General features: G+C 36.2%; 1 protein-coding gene across 2 annotated transcripts; it reads left to right on the forward strand.

The window, feature by feature from the left end:
• Positions 1-352: 352 nt before the first annotated feature.
• On the forward strand, positions 353-19179 carry LOC110809617 (Calmodulin-binding transcription activator protein with CG-1 and Ankyrin domain). Of its 2 annotated transcripts, none has more exons than XM_088206726.1 (13): positions 353-585; positions 1803-1922; positions 2480-2595; positions 2782-2870; positions 4936-4978; positions 11893-12031; positions 12247-12366; positions 12499-12791; positions 13654-14181; positions 14847-15538; positions 16107-16689; positions 17357-17680; positions 18813-19179. In XM_088206726.1, exons 1-13 carry the CDS (start codon positions 546-548, stop codon positions 18924-18926), a joined length of 3201 nt encoding a protein of 1066 aa, XP_088062852.1. In that variant the 5' UTR covers positions 353-545; the 3' UTR covers positions 18927-19179. The 2 variants fall into 2 exon arrangements, with proteins under 2 accessions (XP_088062852.1, XP_088062850.1); XM_088206724.1 differs by having other exon boundaries at positions 354-585; positions 12244-12366.
• The last annotated feature ends 410 nt before the right edge of the window (positions 19180-19589 follow it).

Below are 19589 nucleotides of genomic sequence, written 5' to 3' on the forward strand. Positions count from 1 at the left end.
ATATGATAAATTCATTAAAAATATCAGAGACATTTAATGGATATATTTTTTGAAAATAAAAAATAGGAAAACAAAAAATAATACAAAAATTATTAAAATATTTAAAAATAATATATAAACAATTTAAATTAGACGACATTAGATAGTTACGGTGGACGGTACGGAGTATCTTACCCGAACGCTGCTGGGCAAGAACTACAAGAACACTGAAAAGCAGTGGACCCCAGCTGCTAAGGAAACGACACCGTTCGGGAGGAACCATTTTTTCACTTCAACCGTGCCAGGTGGCAGGGAATGATTGGTCCATCTAAGTCCTCACTGTTTTTAAAACTGAGCACTTTCCTTCCAGTTTCGACAATACCCATAAATCCCTTTCACATTCACACAGATAAAACAACCTCGTTCAAAAAGCTTGACTGGGAGAATTGAAGAAAAGATCTGTTCAGTTTGTAATATCGCCATTTCGATTTCGCGTCTCGCTCTCGCTATATTCTTCTTACCTCAAAAAAGAGGGAGGTCTCTGTGGATTCAGTCTTTGCCCTCTCATGGCAGATCGTGGCTCGTACGGTTTGGGCCATCGATTAGGTCAGTTTTCCCTGTCCCTTTCGCGTTATCTATTGTTTTTATTTTCTCTACTAGTTTGTGGTTGAATTTCCGTAATTTAAAATTGTTTGGATCTTGTTCTTTCTAGAAACGCGTTTATCAATTGAAAATTTCCAGGTATTTTGATGGACTGGTTCAGGGAATCATGAACAATACCTTTGATTGCTTGCGATATAGTAAAATGATTATTTTGCGTTGAAAATGAAATTACTTCTTTTTTTTATGAAGTGCGAAAGCGAGTGATATGAGGATATAAACAGTTTTCCCATGCAAATGACAGATGTTTGATTCATTTGACGTTTGGGAGTTTAGTTTGGTAGATAACGCGGTGATAATGATGTTGTTTGGATTACATATAATCTGCAATCAACTTCAGCAACTGATGAAAACAACTAAATTATTCATATCTTAGCTAGTTCTTGAGAAAGTGTGAATTGGTACCCTTAGGATGGGTTAGACTTCCGTGCAAAGGCCCAATATTGGTACCCTTAGGATGGTTGATTAGTGTCCAATTACTACTATGTTTTATATTCTCTATTTAAAAATGTTAAAAGAGATTGTTTCTCTAATCAAGGTTGTAAATTAGGTTCTTTTAACTCTATCATCTGAAAGAAAGGGTTTTTACGTAATCATTGGGGTAGATAATCTTTTTGACTTGCTCACAGAGCATTCTGTAGATATAAGGGAAGTATGCATGTGTTCACTTGTGAAATCTTACAAATACTCTACTCAAGAACTGTCTTCTCAAAAAAGAACTACCATCATATGGAAGTGGGTTGGCCTGTTTCCTATTATACTGTTTCCTTGCAAAATGTTTCTGTGTTCTTGGAATTTGTGCAGGAGATATGGCAATGAAATAAAATGAAAGTTAAACTATAATATTGCACAACGTGCGCCCCCCAACACTTGATGTGGATGATTTCGTTTGACTCTCAATTTTCACTTGCCAAGTTACCTCTTCTTCCTTTTCATATTGCAAATAAGTTACTGAAATAAAAAATTTTCTCTATGAGGGGATCGATGGACCTGTTAATAGAGTTTCTCTGTTTGACTATGTGTGTGCATGGAAGCTGCACACAAACTGCAGATGATTTCTGAAACTATTGATATAATACCTTGTAACGGATTTGCATTTCTACGAGTTTGCTCCATTACTGCTGCACAAATTTGTTATTCATAAATTTTCTTGCCATCTGCAGATATTGAACAATTGCTGCTAGAAGCTCAGCATAGGTGGTTGCGGCCTGCTGAAATTTGTGAAATTCTTCGTAATTATCAAAAGTTTCATATTGCATCAGAGCCTCCAACTAGACCATCGAGTATGACTATTGCAATTACTGTGTAGGAACTGGATTTAATATTTATCTCATACAATAATGTTGGATAACCAAACCAATTTAGCATGGCGCAGTCAAAAGCATTTTTAAGAGCATGGTGGAAGTGCGGAGCTTATCATTGTATTATCAATTCAATTTTGTTATTTTTGTGTATGTCAATTTGTTCTTTTGATACTCAAAAGAAGTTTCTATTAGAACCACATAAGGGACTTATTTCAACTGTACTTATAAGAGGCACGCGAGAATAACAGAAGTTAATATTCATGGATTTTTTCTGTTGTACTTTTTTTTAATCAGAGTAAGTTCAAGTTATTTCTTACTTGGATTTCCTAGCATGTATTTGTATAATTTGCAGAAAACATTAAGTTTTTTGTCTTGAAACAAGTATCAGTCTTCTGAAATGTTTTAAACCTGAGTTTGACATGAAATTATTTTGTTACTGTGACCATAATGATTTTATGACCTAATTATAAATATACATTTCAATCCACAAGCTTTTTAAAGGAATAGTCTAGCTTGACAGTCCTTCCACTTTTCAGGTGGTTCGTTGTTCCTTTTTGATCGTAAGGTGTTGAGATACTTCAGGAAGGATGGCCACAATTGGAGAAAGAAAAAGGACGGAAAGACCGTGAAAGAAGCGCATGAGAAGTTGAAGGTAAGATTTCAAAGGGGTTATTTCCTTTATTTTTTATGTGCATGTATTAATGCTTATGTATGTTCTGCCATGCCATTGTATGATCAACTGTAGTGCAATATGAGGCTTCTAGAAGAAATAAGTATTCGTATGTTTCAAATAAAATATGTTTAGGGCTTGGAGCTAACATCCTTTATGGAATTTTAGGTTGGCAGTGTTGATGTATTGCATTGCTATTATGCACATGGTGAAGAGAATGAAAGCTTTCAAAGGCGTAGCTACTGGATGCTTGAACCGTAAGTATGAATTTGGTTAAGCTTTCACTCTCTTTAATTTACTTATCAGGTTTCCTTTTGGCCAAGTTCTGTTGTTTAGATTATATAATTATGATACTTGAAGAGTTTGGACACTATTGAAACTGAAAACCATCATCAAGGTTGATAGAATGCAACACCATTGATAGCCCAAACAGCCCAGACTTTTCAGTAGCCCAAACACCATTGGTAGCCCAAATTCACCTGTCCCCCCCCCCCCCCCCCCCCCGCCCCGCTTCTCCAGAAAGTTACGCTGGAGGGTCACTCATTTTTCTTAGAAGAAAAAGTCTAATTAAATAGCACTAAGGGGATACATATAAATTTTTTTTACAAATATGTTAAAACATCAATTAGATCCCCCAAAATGTCATAAGCATAAAGAGGATGACCGCTAATAAAAAAACCTAGGGTCTAGTACCAAGTATTCTCGATCCTATCAAAAGACAATCCATGCACTTAAACTTTTCTATTTCTTTCTTCCTAAATAACTCATAAGGTAGCTAAAGAGATGTTATTTAAAGAAAAAAAGGTAGCTAAAGAGATGGGGTTTAGTTCTTGTTGTGGCGTTTGTTCCCATGGATGCCTCTCTAGGTCCATATTTCTCTTTGACTGAGTCAGCCACAACACAGTTCACCTCTTAGAGACTATAAGCCAAACACCAAGGCCAATAGGAAAAAGGACACAATACTTGACACAATTTCCTTGCATAAGTAGCGTCCATTCATGATGACCATTCCCCTACTAATCAGATTGTCTATTGTTAGGATACAACCTCTCTCCCAATACTTGAGTTCAGAAAAAAAAGAAGTGTTGTCTATACTTGGAATCGATGCTCATGTATCTTCTCTAGGAGGACAAGGCATATTGGGAGGAACGATTAATTTTTTTTTTTGAAATACATTGAGAGGAACTATTACAATTATATGAGTTCACTGAGAGCACTCTTGCTGCTGATATTTGTCTTTTGAGGGCTAGGGTAATCTTAGATAGTTGGTGAACAATTCATCACTTAATATTTTATTAGAATTATGTAGCTGTCTATTAAAAAAAAGGAAGTATGCAGCTGTGCAGCTGTGTGATTTATCAACATGGCATCCTTGGTTATATAATCTTGTCAAAGCTTAACATATGTATTGGACTAAGTTCTTTTGATGAGTGATATAACTCTAGTGACAAGTTGTAGATGTGCCCCTAAGAATCATCTTCAATGCTCAAACATTTTAAGGTTGAGACTCGAGAAACTTATTTTGGTCAGTGGATATAAATTTGGTCACTAAATTATAAAGTTCTAGTTCGAAGTCCAGTTACCAACTTCAAGGCTTTAATGGCGATTTTTTTTTTCTTCTTAAGAAAGAGCTATCAACTTCAAGGCCAGAACATCGGTAATGCTGAGAATTCAATTGAAAAAAACTTATTTATATGTTACTAACATTGTAGTAAATTTGACCTGAAAAAAGAGATGGATATTTACCATACATATTCATGTGCCATCCAGAACACGTGCTAATTTGCCAAAACGTTTTCTCACTGTCAAATCAATAACGTGATGAAAAAATATAGAAGTTAGGCTTTCCATGAACACAAATGTAGCTGATTAGAAAACAACAGAGACCAACATGAATACCATGCATCTGGGGATTGGTTAGGTGAGATTGTAGATTGTCTTTTAAATATCACTTCAATGCTAGCTCTAAATTTTTTTATTTTTGCAAGAGCTATCTTATTTACTTTCTGTCTGGCATTTTTTTAAGGAATATCACATTTTCATCAATTGCATAAAATTCAGAGATGGAGATGTTGAAAATGTTGCTGGGTTAAGAAGATGTGTTTGTTTTCATGCTCTTTTAGTCCCTACTGTTGGTCCACAAATTTTCTGTGATCATGCAGCAGTCGCTGATTCTAATGATCTTGGATTTCAGAAATTTTATCCTTTTGTTATAAAATAATCCATTTTTCTTGAAATGAATTTTGGGAAGTTTTATTCTGAAGTGTTTTATTCCTTGTAGGATGTTGCCTACATTGTTGATAATTTTGTGCAATATTTCAGGGATTTGATGCACATTGTTTTCGTTCACTACTTGGAAGTGAAGGTAATAATAAATCTTTCCTTTCTTTTCATTTAAAGTATGGCTTTACTAGAGATTCTATACATTCTATTATTAGCTGTGACATGATCTTAAAATTTGAAATTACCCTTTGCACATCACATATTAAAACTAAGAATTAGAAAATTTCCAGTGATTGGCGTTAGTAGGCCTAATAGAGGCTCTCACCTAGTTTTGTTCTTCTTATTACATGGGTGGAACCCTCTGAGTGTATTTTGAATGGAAGGTAATACCTAATTTTGATGAAAAGAAATTGTCAAGCATTTGACGTGGAAGTTCTTTGTTTCATGAGTTTTTTTTTGTTGGGGGGGTGGTCAAGAAGGTATTGTTCATGTGATTTGCAAAGCATTTTATATGAAAAGAATAGTTAGCTGTTGGGACTTGCATGATATCTTGGCAACTATGTGCAGAAAAGTGAAAAAGCTTGTTTTGTCCTTTTATTGAGAGAATTATTGGTAATGGAAAGCATATGATAACTTAAGGACCATCTGTAAAAATGTGAAGCAACTTCTTTCATTTCACTGTCAACCAGATGTTTCTGAAGAAAATATTTCACTTCACAATTCTTTTTCTTACAATGAATTAATAAATAGACTGTAATGTTGGATTCTACTTAACCCACTTCATTAGGTAAATAACCATGAGCGGATTTTTAAGATTTTATAGGGAAAGAAAAGACTTATCAAAAAGCCACCAAGGTGCATCAGATTCACACACACACACAGACACAGACACAAACACATTTATAAAATATTATGAAAGGATTTTTCTTCATGCACATTGGTTTAAAGTGTGCTACAGAAATAATCACAAAGCCCTGAAAGTTTCTATGGTTGGAATGTAATGTTGGAATTTTTTGGTTCTTTTCTGAGTCCATGTTTTCATGGGATAGAATGCTGTTCTTTTTTTCTCCTTGAGAGAAAAAGGATAATATATTAACATGGCATCAATTGGGTGTCAACCTGTAGAAAATAAGGAATAATTAATTAGAAAATAAGGAGAAATTAAGTTGTATTTTCTGGGTATTTTCCAGATTGTATATTTTCTGTTTTATTAGCTGTAGATTCTGTATATGGAGGGAGTCACAAATAGATTTTCTCCTCCCCATAAAATTATTAGGATCTTGTTAGAATTTGTTAGGTTTGTTAGCATTTAGGTTGTATAAATACACATTATTCATGATGGAAATACATGAGAAACAAAATTTCCTCTCAAATAGCTTCATGGTATCAGAGCCTTACCTGATCCAAGAAAAGTGATCCCTGTTGAGCCGTAATCACAAATGGCCACAGGCGAGCTTTCATCTTCTTCGGAGGTCTCATCTGGTTCTTATCATCACACAGCAACCAGCAATGTTGTGAGTGAGATGTCTGTGTCCTGCATTACAGGACACAAACTCAAAGGTAGTAATTACCTATAATAGTCGTCCTTTGTCTGATTATTCATCCGGGGAAAGGGTCGCTACAGACATCTTACTGGCGAAGTCGTATCTCCTCCAGCAACTAACTCAAGCGCTTGCGTATGAGAGATTGAAGACAGCTTGGTGATGTCGTGGCTCATCACGTCAATGACCCTAGAAATTGGAGAGAATTTCCTATTCTATGAAATTGCTCACGAAATTTGGGAAATATGTCAGGAATTTTACTCCAGCAAAGAAAACACTTCCGCCATTTTCGAGATAGAGTCCGCACTTCATGATCTTCGGCAAGGTGAGTTAAGCGTCACTCAGTATTATAACGCCTTAACTCATAACTGGCAGCAGATGGATATCTTTGAAGAGCGTTGATGGAGCTGCCCTGAAGAGGCGAAGAACTTCAAGTCGTTCGTTGAAGAGAAACATGTCTTCAAATTCATGCTGGGGTTGAATAAGAACCTCGACGAGATTTGGGTACGCATGTTGAGTACCAAACTCTTTCCGAGTCTTTGGGAGGCGTTCTCTGAAGTCCGACATGAAGAGAGCCGCAAGAAGGTCATGATGGGTGATATTGAGCAGGCCCACCTGGCTAAGAACTTTTCAGCTTTCACAACTCGAGCTGTCGACGCTCGAACGAAGAAGACGAGGCCCTAGTGTGATCACTGTAAGAAGCTAGGGAACACTCGTGAGCGCTGCTGGAAGCTCCATGGCAAGCCGAGTGACTGGAAGCCTTCGGGTGAGTGGAAATCCTCCAAGGCAGAAATCTCAAGCAAGCATCAGGGCAACCACATAATTGTTGAAGAAATGCCCTCTGATGTTGTGGAGAGCAGTCCCTTCAGTCCTGAACAACTGGAAGCCCTTCAGCTATTTCGTCTAAAAAATTCTACCCGGTCAGTGCCTCTATGGCACACAAAGGTAATATCTATGGTTTATCTGTTTTTTTAGAAAAAGGACAGATGTGGGTAGTAGATGTTGGAACATTTGACCATATGAGTGGAGATGCCTCAATGTTTCAAAAATACAACAAGTGTGAAGAAGTTTTTTCAATAAGGATTGCTGATGGTTCTCTTTCAAAAGTGGCTGGAATGGGCTCTGTAAATTTATCTCCAAATTTAACTCTGTGTTCAGTTCTCCATGTTCCAAATTTGAATTGTAATTTACTATCAGTCAGCAAGTTATGTGAAGACTTAAAATGTGCTGCAAAATTTGTCTCTAATATGTGTGAATTTCAGGATTTGGACTCGGGGAGGACGATTGACAGTGTTAGAATAATCTCAGGATTATACCTACTTTAAATCAACACTTCTATAAGACAAGCTTATAAAGCTGTATGTGCAAACTCTGTTTCTGTTTCTGCAAATAATGACTATGATATCATTTTGTGGCACTATAGATTAGGACATACAAATTTCATGAATCTGAAAAAGATGTTCTCTTTACTATTCAAAGAAAAAAATCTAGTTTCTTTTCAATGTGAAGTATGCCAATTTTTTAAATATGTTCGAAGTTCATTCCCTAGTTTACCATACAAATCTTCAAAACAATTTGCATTGATTCATAGCGATGTATGAGGATCCTCCAAGGTCTCCAACATCACCGGAACTAGATGATTTGTATCCTTCATTGATGACCATACAAGAATTACGTGGGTGTTTCTCATGAAAGAAAAATCAGAAGTTGGATTTCTATTTAAAAAATTCCATACAATGATTCGAACCCAGTTTCAGTTTACCATCCAAGTGTTGAAATCTGACAATGCTTGTGAATATTTTGAAGCCACAATTGAAAAATATTTTAATGAACATGGAATTATTCACCAAAGCTCGTGTTCATACCTCACAGCAAAACGGCATAGCCGAAAGGAAAAATAAACATATTCTTGAAGTAACTAGATCAATTATATTCACCACTCATGTACCAAAATTCTTCTGGGGAGAGGCAGTTCTTTTCGCTACCTACATGATAAATTGGATGCTCTCCCGGATCTTACAATTTCAATCACCTTATGCCATTCTTTCACAAATCTTTCCTGCATCTCATATTTTAAATATATTACCACTCAAAGTTTTTGGCTGTTCAGCTTATGTCCATATTTACAAACATCTCCGTGGGAAACTTGACCCAAGAGCCATAAAATGCATTTTTGTTGGATACTCTGTTAATCAGAAAGGATACAAGTGTTTAGTTTCGGAAATCCGTCGCTTCTATAATACAATGAATGTCACATTTTTTGAAAACCAACTTTTTTACCCCACAACTGATATTCAGGGGAAGACATTTACTTAAAAATATCAGTTATGGGATGTGAGTATACCTCCTCTATATCCACAGAGTCATTTCTCACCAGACAAACCTTCCCTAGAACCTGAACCAAAGCCAGTTACAGAGAACACATTACCTGTAGTTAGTAAGGTACGTGTCTATACTAGAAGAAACAAAAGAAAAGTACCTGAATCATCCAAGCCTTGCCATGAATCCACCATTGATTCAGGTAATGTAATCTCTGCTCCTGCTTCAGATACTGATATTGATGTTCCTATTGCTTTGAGAAAGGGGACTCGGACATACACTAAAAATCCTATACAAGACTATATTTCTTTGGACAAACTATTTTCGGAACATCTTGCTTTTATATGCAGGATAGACAGTAGTTCACCAGAGCCCAAAACAATTCATGAAGTTTTGGAAATACTTGAATGGAGGATAGCTGTTCAAGAGGAAATCAAGACACTTGAAAAGAATGAGACATGGGAATTAGTTGATCTACCTCCAGGAACGCACCAAGTGGGGTGCAAATGGATCTTCACAACTAAGTATAATTCAGATGGGAGTGTGAATTGGTATAAGGCTCGCCTGGTAACCAAATGTTATACTCAGTCATATGGAGTGGACTATCAGAAGACTTTTGCTCCAGTAGCCAAACATAATATTATTCAGGTACTTCTTTCACTTGCATCTAACCTTGATTGACCTTTTTGTCAACTAGATGTGAAGAATGCATTTCTTAATGGTGATCTAGAGGAAGAAGTATATATGGATATGCCATCAGGGTTTGAACTAACAGACAATCATTAGAAAGTGTACAAACTGAAGAAATCACTCTATGACTTAAAACAATCTTTAAGAGTATGGTTTGATAGATTCACAAGAGCTGTAAAACATGAAGAATATGAACAATGTCAATCTGATCATTCACTATTTGTCAAGCATTGCACCTCAGGTAAGAAAGCCATTTTGATTGTATACATTGATGACATCATTCTTACAGGTGATCATGTTGAGGAGATTCAGAAACTCAAACAATTCCTAGCCCAAGAATTTGAAATTAAAGATCTGGGGATACTAAAGTACTTTCTTGGTATGGAAGTGGCTAGATCCAATAAAGGAATTTCAATATCTCAACAAAAGTACGTTCTGGATCTCCTCAAGGAGACTCGGATGCTAGGAAGCAAGCTTGCTGACACTCTTATGAATTCAACTATTAAGCTTGGATCCAAAATCAGTGATAAAACAGTTGACAAAAGGAGGTACCAAAGATTCGTTGGGAAGCTTATCTAACTAGCACATACAAGACCTGACATTAGTTTTGCAGTGAGTACAGTAAGTCAGTTCATGAATCAACCAATTGAGAAATACATGAGAGTTGTATATCGAATTCTGAGGTATTTTAAAATGAATTCAGGACAAGGGTTGTTCTTTCAAAAGACAGATAGAAGAGATGTTGAAATTTACACTGATACAGATTGGGCAGGCTTTACAAGTTACAGGAGATCTACATCAGAGTATTGTACCTACGTTTGGGGGAACCTGGTCACCTGGCGAAGTAAGAAACAGTCAGTTGTATCTCGCAGCAGTGCAAAATTTGAATTTAGGGCCCTTGCTCACGGTATATGTGAAGGTATGTGGTTAAAGAGAATACTTGTCGAATTAAAGGCTCCTAACAACGTGCCTATGAAGGTGTGATGCGACAATCAATCAACCATCTGTATGGTTAAGAACCCTGTACATCATGACAGAACAAAACATGTGGAGATCGATCGTCATTTTATCAAAGAGAAATTGGAAAATGGAACTATAACACTAATGCACATTTCAACCGGTCAACAGATTGCGGACATTCTAATGAAAGCTCTACCTAAAAGAACCTTCGATGATATAATATCCAATTTAGGTTTACTCAACATATATGTAAACTAGATTAATGAGGAGTGTAGAAAATAAGGAATAATTAAGTAGAAAATAAGGAGAAATTAAGTTGTATTTTCTGGGTATTTTTCAGATTGTATATTTTCTGTTTTATTAGCTGTAGATTCTGTATACGGAGGGAGTCACAAACAGATTTCCTCCTCCCCATAAAATTGTTAGGATCTTGTTAGAATTTGTTAGGTTTGTTAGCATTTAGGTTGTATAAATATACATCATTCATGATAGAAATACATGAGAAGCAATATTTCCTCTCAAAGAAGGGGAATTTACAAGGTAATTAAGACGTTAATAAGGTAACTTAGGTCCTCAACAGAAGTAAGAGGGCTGCTGTTAAATAAAAAGGGAACTATAAGTCGCTAACTCTACCGAAAGAGGAAGTAAGCCCTTCTATCACCCCACAAGGTTGCCAAGGGAATAAGGGAAATAAGTTCTCTCCTCTTCTTATTTCTTGGATACTTTGTTAAGCTCAGATCATCAGCAACAGAGTCAGTGATCCAAACACAACCCCAGAAAATCAGGAGCAATGCACCACAAATGCGAATTGAAGGAGCACCACAAAAGGAGGGATAGAATGGGGTGTTGGGGTGGTTTCTTTGTCCAGTTTTAAAAAGGGATTGGGCTGGACTGCTTTATTTTATTTAATCGGTCTTCTTTCTTCTGTTTCTTTATTTGACTTTATGTTTTTAGCTTAGGATGATTCTTTATTATGCGTCCTTGTACTTTCTCCTTTTATATTCTTTCTTCATAAAAAAGAAAATTGCAAGTGCTACCCAGGGGTTTTGCTCTTTCCATTTAGAAACGGATGCCCCAATAATCTTGTGATTGGATAAGCAATTAGAGTTTCTTCTTCCAAAGGTGGTTCATTTGTCTGATACTTCTTTATGGTATTTTGGGAGCTCCCCCTGGTTACCTAGCGATGGGTTTATCTTTATCTTTTTTTCTTTTTAAAGAACTATGATGTTTGCTTGAGTTTATTGCCTTGGATAGTTCAATCTAGCATTGGGTGAAGTGGTTGATTTCTTCTTTATTCTCTAATGTTTAAGGAATGACAAGAATTTGAGCATTAATCCTTTGTCTTTTTATCAAACACAGTAAGGAGGTATTTTAGCATTTTCTCTTGTAGAAACAGTTTGAGTTTGGTGAATTTGTTTTTTTTTTAATGTGTATTTTTAACAGTGGTTTATTTAGCATATGCCTGTGATACGTTATGGATCTTTTACTTGCTTCTCTTTCAGCATGTCTAACTCTTACATATCACATGTTATTTTGTCGCTATCAGGGCAGTAGAACCAATATTGGAGGCATTAAAGAAACTAAAGAAGTTCTATCAAACTTCCAAGACGGCAGTTCTTCAAGAAATACGGATTCAACAAGCCCAACCAGCACTTTGACGTCATTGTGTGAAGATGCTGATTCTGGTATCTTTTTAGCCTCAGATTTTATTTCTTTTGAAATCTCTTTATCTGTTTATATTGATTTAAATAAAAAAACTATAATTTTTTTTTATATATTTTTAAATATGGTGGAAATAATGAATGCAAGATCTGATTTTTATGAGCTTTATCAATTTCTATGACCTCTTTTATTATGCACATAATTGCCATTGCAGCTTACATGATATTTGATGCAGGAGATAGTCATCAAACAAGTTCTGGCTCGCATATATTACCTGAATCACCACATGTGGGGTGTGCTCAAATTACAGAAAAAAGGGATTTTGATCTCTTGAATTCTTATTTAATGCAGTCCTCTGGTAACATTCCTCTTATGTCTATGCTGTTTTATTGACTAGTTAATTGCTTTTTCACTGTTCACATGCATAATCTTTGTAACTTCAGCATGAGCTTGGCTTTAAATCTGATGCCGTACTTAACCCTCTTGCTAGGCAAGCAAGAGAGTTGGACAACAGTTCCTAGCATATCAAATATCCATGGGAATAGTCCTGTTGAAAGTGTCTCTCAGAGTGCAGCTGATTTGGGAAGCTGGGGAGGGGTCTTTGAGCATTTTACAGCTGGATATCATAATGTACCTACTCATGGACCTACAACTTCTACACAGCCTATGGGTAGTGAAATCATGCTTCAACATGAAGATATGGTTAAGGGTGAGCTTTTAGCTGGTAATACTCTTGTCAAAGAGGACTTTGGGAATCCTCTGTTGATGCAACCAACTTGGCAGGTACTTTGAACAGTTAGGCTTTATCTATTTTTGCATCTTTCATTGCTTTTCTGACTAGGCTTAAGAGGAATGATCATTTTGAAAGGGAAGCACTGACTTAAGCAGACATTTTCTTCTTTTGCGCATTCTGCTGTATGTTGTTTTTGTTTTTTGTTTTTTTGTTCTTTCCTGGAATCTGTTACTTTGGAGGCTACTTAAGCACGGCCTACTACCACCTAGTTATACTTGTGTATTGAGGGTTAACATTCTGGAACAGATTGAGTGTAATAATAACGATAAGCAATACAATAAAGGAAGGGTTTGGGATGGTCTGAAGCGGCAAGGCAAGAAAAAAGTTTGCCACTCATTCATTCATGTCTTCTAGGTCATTTGGGAAGAAAAGAATTGAAGGATTTGTTGGAGTGTTTGTTCTTGTCCTGGTAGAATTAGGAATTGTTGACTTTAGACCTATTTATTTTGCTGAAGGGTCATCTTCTCTTTGCAGAGAAGATCTTGGGAACCTTTTAGGTTTTTTTTTTTGAGAAAAATGCGCTACAAATACTAGATTATCCAAAACTACAAATACCTTTTAGGTATTTTAACTAATACTGCTATGCAAATGTCTTATGTATTTTGGCAGCAATCCCTTGGTGCTTTTAATAAGATTTTCGTTCTTCCTCCAAAACTATAACTTGTTACTTTGTAACAAGTTAGTCCTTGTTTTATCCTGTATGGCTTGTAGACAGCAGCTTGCAATTTTCTGTTCCGAGGTTTCATAGTTTCTTATGTGTTTAAGAGATTCAGGCTCTTTGAGTCATTTTAAGTATCTTAATAAGTATGGTAATTATTATCCATGTCCTAATTATTTTAAACTTCGTGACAGATTCCTTCAGGGGAGAATTCCTCCAAATGGCCTATGGATCCGGTCTCAAACCCTGCAGTACTACATGATCTTGATATGAGGTTATATGAGCAAAGAACACACGATAATTATTTACAAAATAATATTATTCGATTGGGTAGTCATCCTGACCTGCAAAATGAGCAGCTTGGGCAGGACAACCTTCAGTTTCATCTTAGAAATGTAGAATTTCAATATATGGCGAGATCAAGTTCGGAGAATGATGTAAATACAGAAGGAAACATGAACTGTGCTTTACCTGTGAAAAAACAGTTACTAGATGTAGAGGAAAGCTTAAAGAAAGTTGACAGTTTCTCTCGGTGGGTTTCCAAAGAACTCGGAGAGGTGGATGATCTGCAAATGCAGTCATCAACTGGTATTTCATGGAGCAGTGTTGACCCTGGAAGTGTAGTGGATGGTTCCTCATTGAGCCCTTCTCTCTCCCAGGATCAGCTTTTCAGCATAATAGATTTCACTCCAAAATGGGCCTATACAGACTCAGAAGTTGAGGTATTGGATGTTTTGTTTCATCTAGGAGTGACCTTTTGTGAAAATTACTTAGTGAAGCTATTTGATCAATCTTTTACTTCCTGCATAATGATTTGACTTTCATGCGTATTGAAGGTGCATTTGATTGATATACTGGTTTTTCCCATAATTTTCCTTCTATGTTCTGTAAATAACTGTTTTGAATGGAATGAAAAAAGAAAATTGAAGGCAATTTTGAAGGACTTAAGCATTTGACATTAAAATCATCAAAAAATCAGGAAAGGTGGTCAACAATATGATTGGGATAGAGGACTTGTACCATTCAGTTTAAGCTATGGTTTTATTAACCATATGTTACGTGATTTTGTTTTATATGTTGCTATTGCTATTTTCTTTATATGGAGAGAACAATTGCTGTTTCTATTTCTTTCCAGTCAGATGGCAAGGTGTCAGTTTCATTATGAGGTCAGGGAACTATTCTGTTTCTCCTTTTACTTTTACAATCATTACTTGCAGGAATATGATCTTTCAAGGATGTTACCAATATCTTGCATGTTTCTCTCTCCAAGTAATGACGTTTGATTTTGATTCTGCCTCTTCACTTAATTTGGTCGATATCTGTAATAAAATAGATAGACCTGCATTTTATGTACTTCTAACCTTCTGCTTTATACATTCTGAAACAGGTGCTGATTATTGGAACTTTTTTGAAGAGTCAACAAGAGGTAATAAAATGTAATTGGTCATGTATGTTTGGGGAAGTGGAAGTTCCAGCTGAGATTCTAGTGGATGGTGTTCTTTGTTGCTATGCTCCTTCACACACAGTTGGCAGTGTCCCTTTCTATGTAACATGTTCCAACAGGTTGGCTTGTAGTGAAGTTCGTGAATTTGACTATAGAATTGACTCTTCGAGACATGTAAACATTGGAGACATTTATGGTGCTTCTACAAGTGAAATGCTCTTCCATATGCGACTTGAGAGGCTATTATCTCAGAGATCCTTTGGTCCTAAAAGCCATATCTACCAAGGTGTTCATGACAAGCGAAATTTAATCAGTAAAATTATTTTATTAAAAGAAGAAGAAGAGCCTTACCAGATGCCAGATTCTACTTCTGAGAAGGTGTATCAACATGAAGCAGCAGAGCGGCGTCTTCACATCCTTAGCAAGGAGAACTTGTATTCATGGCTTGTTCATAAAGTGACTGAAGATGGTAAAGGGCCAAGTATATTAGATGACGAGGGACAGGGTGTCCTACACTTAGCTGCTGGTCTTGGCTATGATTGGGCCGTCAAACCAATTTTAGCTGCTGGAGTTAGCATCAATTTCCGAGATGTTTGTGGTTGGACTGCTCTTCATTGGGCTGCATTCTGTGGCAGGCAAGGACCTCTAACTCAGTTTTCTTTGACCCTCTTATAACTCTAAATTTCCTCTTTTTTTTTCTTTTTGCCGGGGGCGCGCGAAAATTTGACAAAATTCTAGTTTCCTTTTGCATCGGTTTGGAAGGCAGCTTATATGTTTTTTTATTAGAGCCTTGAACTCAACCAACTACTGGAATTCTTTTTCTTTTGTTATGTGAAGTGAATTGTCATTTAATATAGTCCATCTATACTAAGGAGTCTACTATCTATGTAGAAAGGTGCCAAAATTTTCTAATAATTTATCTTTATCATCTTGCATTCCTTTCTGGCAAGTGGAAAGTCAATCTTGTATAATAGAAAAATAAGAAACAGTATTAACCAGGCACCAAGGGGGTGCCACTCCTATTAAAAGAGAAGAGGTTGGATGTGCTAACAAATTAATTCCAAGGTATTGAAATATGTCCTTATTTAATCTAATTTTTTGATATTTTTGTGATGATTTAAATCTAGTTTTCTAATTTGGATTGTGTTTGACAAAAACTAGTTATCTGAACCTTTCCTAACTTTGGATTATTCTGAAGTATAGGGAGCAGACAGTTGCTATCCTTGTTTCTCTGGGTGCTGCTCCTGGAGCATTGACAGATCCATCTCCGGAATTTCCTTTGGGGAGAACACCTGCTGATTTGGCTTCTGGGAATGGACATAAAGGAATCTCTGGTTTTCTTGCGGAGTCTACTCTTACCAGTTATCTCGAATCCCTTACAATGAATGATCCGCAGGAAGATGGCACCTCTGAAGCTTCTGGAGCAAAAGTCGTGCAAACTGTTTTAGAGCGAACAGCAACTCCTATAAATGATAGCGATGTGCCAGATGTACTTTCACTGAGAGATTCACTTACTGCTGTCTGTAATGCTACACAAGCTGCTGATCGAATACATCAAGTGTTCAGGATGCAGTCATTCCAACGAAAGCAGTTGACTGAATATGGTGATGATGAATTTGGTATATCGGATGAGCGTGCTGTTTCACTTATTGCTGCCAAGACACGCAAATCTGTACAAGGTGATGGGCGAGCTCATGCTGCTGCAATACATATCCAGAAAAAGTTTCGTGGTTGGAAGAGGAGAAAAGAATTCCTCTTAATTAGGCAAAGAATTGTTAAAATCCAGGTCCAGTGCTGCTTTATTTCTCTCTTTTCATTCTTTAATCCATTTCTCAGTATCAAAATATTTATTGTGCTTCCAGTTGGCTTTGTTATGCTGCTCCTGGTTCTTCGTTGCCTGCATCTAGAATTTTACTGTCTGAGTACAATTAAGTGGTTATTTAGAAAATGGAATTTGCAACAATAGTTCGCAATTCCAAGGAAGACAGGCTCATATAGGACTCTCTTTCTTATCAGATATAGATTTTTAGGCTGGCTAATTATTAGTACCCATTTGGTATCTTCTACTAAAGCTTTCTATATCTATATGATGTTAGTGTACAGAATACTGTCCTTGGCATCCCCTTGGTGCTTGTGAATTACTGAATCTTACGATACTTTTTATTTAAAAAAGAGTGCACAAAACACTGCCCAGGCAATGTTGTTGGAGCCTGTAATATTTTGATGGAGGTCAATTTGTGGTAATGCATAGCATAAGGCTATAACGTGGGGCTGGACAGTTTGGATTCCAATTTCAGCCCACTAACTATTTAATGCATGAAATAACATATTAACTTATCGGGAGGAGGAAATTCTAAATTGGATCTTATTGGTAGAAATTTAAAATGCTAATATATTTTGTACTGCATGAATTCTGTTTTCTGGTTCTGAATTTTATCTTTCATTTTTTGAAGGCTCATGTAAGGGGACACCAGGTAAGGAAACAATATAGAGCAATTGTTTGGTCAGTAGGGATTCTGGAGAAGGTTATTCTGCGTTGGAGACGCAAAGGAAGTGGGCTACGAGGATTTAGACGAGATGCACTCCCTAAGAATCCAGATCCTGAATGCATATCCCCTAAAGAGGATGATTATGATTTTCTAAAAGAAGGAAGAAAACAAACTGAGGAGAGGTTACAAAAGGCCCTTACCAGGGTGAAGTCCATGGTTCAGTATCCTGAAGGACGTGCACAATACCGTAGGCTGCTAACTGTTGTTGAAGAGTTCCGTGAAAATAAGGTACATAACTACATTCATGCATCTTTTTGGTTACTGTTAATTGGCTTATTGTATGTGATAAACTAACATTAGGTCCTAGATGAAATTGGGTATTAGCAACCTGACTTGAATTCTGTCTTTAGCTTAGTTGGTTAATTCAACATAAGACATGCATACTGTCATAGAGATCCATAATGTGCGGATAAATCCCTAGAGGTCTTTTTCTCTTTTTTTTTTATAGAAAAAAATTTATCAAAGAGAGTGCCGGCGCAAAGAGATCAGGGGATTAGCTATTACCAACCAGAATAGAACATGCGAGATTACAGAGAAAAATACATTGACACAAACTTTGAACCTGATTCCTATAGGGTCCATACAGGGTTAGAAAAAGTGAATTGACCTGTTTAACTCCGCTGAGAAAAGGGTGCTCCAACCAATATCTTCTTGTAAGCAAGCTTAAAGCATTTAAGTGCTAATATAGAAATTATGCAATTATTTGTTTGGATAAAAACTGATTTAAAAATTAGCTGTTGTGCTGTGTTTGTTAGAAGAGAGAAAAGTATAGGATGAATTGCTAAATGAACATTTTAAAAAAACATGCATGATAAGCCATGATGCAAAAAGAAAGTGTAGCTTTATTTCGACTTAAAGGCGTTTATATCTTTTTGTTTACGAAAAGAGATTGTGTTGTTCTTATGAGCAGCTTGCAGACAACTCCAAGTACTCTCTTGAAGCCTAGAACTTAGGATCTATGTCATTTTGTGATATTAAAAGTGATATGTGATTCTTAATTAATGGTATGGGTTTTCAGTTGTTTATAGGAGAATCTTGCATAAAAAAATCAGTCTAAAACTTTCTTGCTGAAGTGCATGGTCGGTGGCCCTGGGATAATTATCTAGACTAGATAATTAGCTAGCTCTCCTCCTGTATTTCTCTTTGTCGTCAGTGGGTGGGGGGAGTGATAAATTCCTTTACCGGCCTTACTGTTTGATATGATGAATTAATTCCTTTCACAGCTTCTTGATGATAGCAGCTCATATAACACGACTATTATCCTAAAAAAAAATTCCAAGTTCCTGGATTTTTGATGTTGTTACCTCTACTGGATGTTTTAGACACTAATTAGATGTTCTGCAATGGTGATTTTTGGTAGGCATGTGATATGGCTGGGAACAGGACAGAAGAAACAGGCGAAGGTGATGAAGATCTTATCGATATTGATTCACTTCTGGATGATGACACTTTCATGTCTATAGCATTTGAATGAGCAAATGTTGTTTGATTTATGTTATGTACATATATAAATTACTTCAATGGCAAGGGTAAATGGGGGTTCTAACTTAATTTTGTTTGTACATATATATACCGAACTAGCATAGGTGAATAATATCGTGTTACTGTGGGTTTGCTCCTCCATATTGCTAGCGAGTTGAATCTATATTTTAGTGTTTCATATTTGGTTCCCCTTTTTGATTGAAGGGACGTGGAGTAGTGTTTATCTCAGAACAGTTTTTGTGGAAGATTTATTGGTTTGATTGTTCTTTAGAAGTTTAATTGTAATTCAGGTTTATTAGTTGTGCTTATAAAGTTATTTTGGCATTATAATGTTTATCTTTTGGAAAGGGTGAGTATCAAAATTTACTTTAAATTTCAGTTGTCAGCCAGCTTCAGTTTAATTTTGAAGTAGTCAGTTGCATTCCATTAACAAGATAATGTTATTTTTAAAACGCCGGGGAAGAAGAGATGTCCCGGTGAAAAGAAAAGGAGTATCGCTAGTTTTCTTTTTTACCCATGATTAGAGTAATTAAATTTCAACCGCATGATTTCTGGTTAAAATATTTGGTTAGTAATTTTATTCTGGTTTCCTGTTAAAGTTTAGTTATATTTTTAGGATTAAAATCTTGATGAATTCAAAACCCTAATAATTAAA

Source organism: Carica papaya, chromosome 6 (genome assembly GCF_054855325.1).
Source record: "Carica papaya isolate Zhongbai chromosome 6, ASM5485532v1, whole genome shotgun sequence".
Classification (NCBI taxonomy): Eukaryota; Viridiplantae; Streptophyta; class Magnoliopsida; order Brassicales; family Caricaceae; genus Carica; species Carica papaya.

Coding starts and splice junctions, on each gene's coding strand:
- LOC110809617 (XM_088206724.1), top strand. CDS start 546: ATGGCAGATCGTGGCTCGTACGGTTTGGGCCATCGATTAG. Junction 1,923..2,479: donor GCCTCCAACTAGACCATCGA/GTATGACTATTG, acceptor TCCACTTTTCAG/GTGGTTCGTTGTTCCTTTTT. Junction 16,690..17,356: donor AAAGAATTGTTAAAATCCAG/GTCCAGTGCTGC, acceptor CATTTTTTGAAG/GCTCATGTAAGGGGACACCA.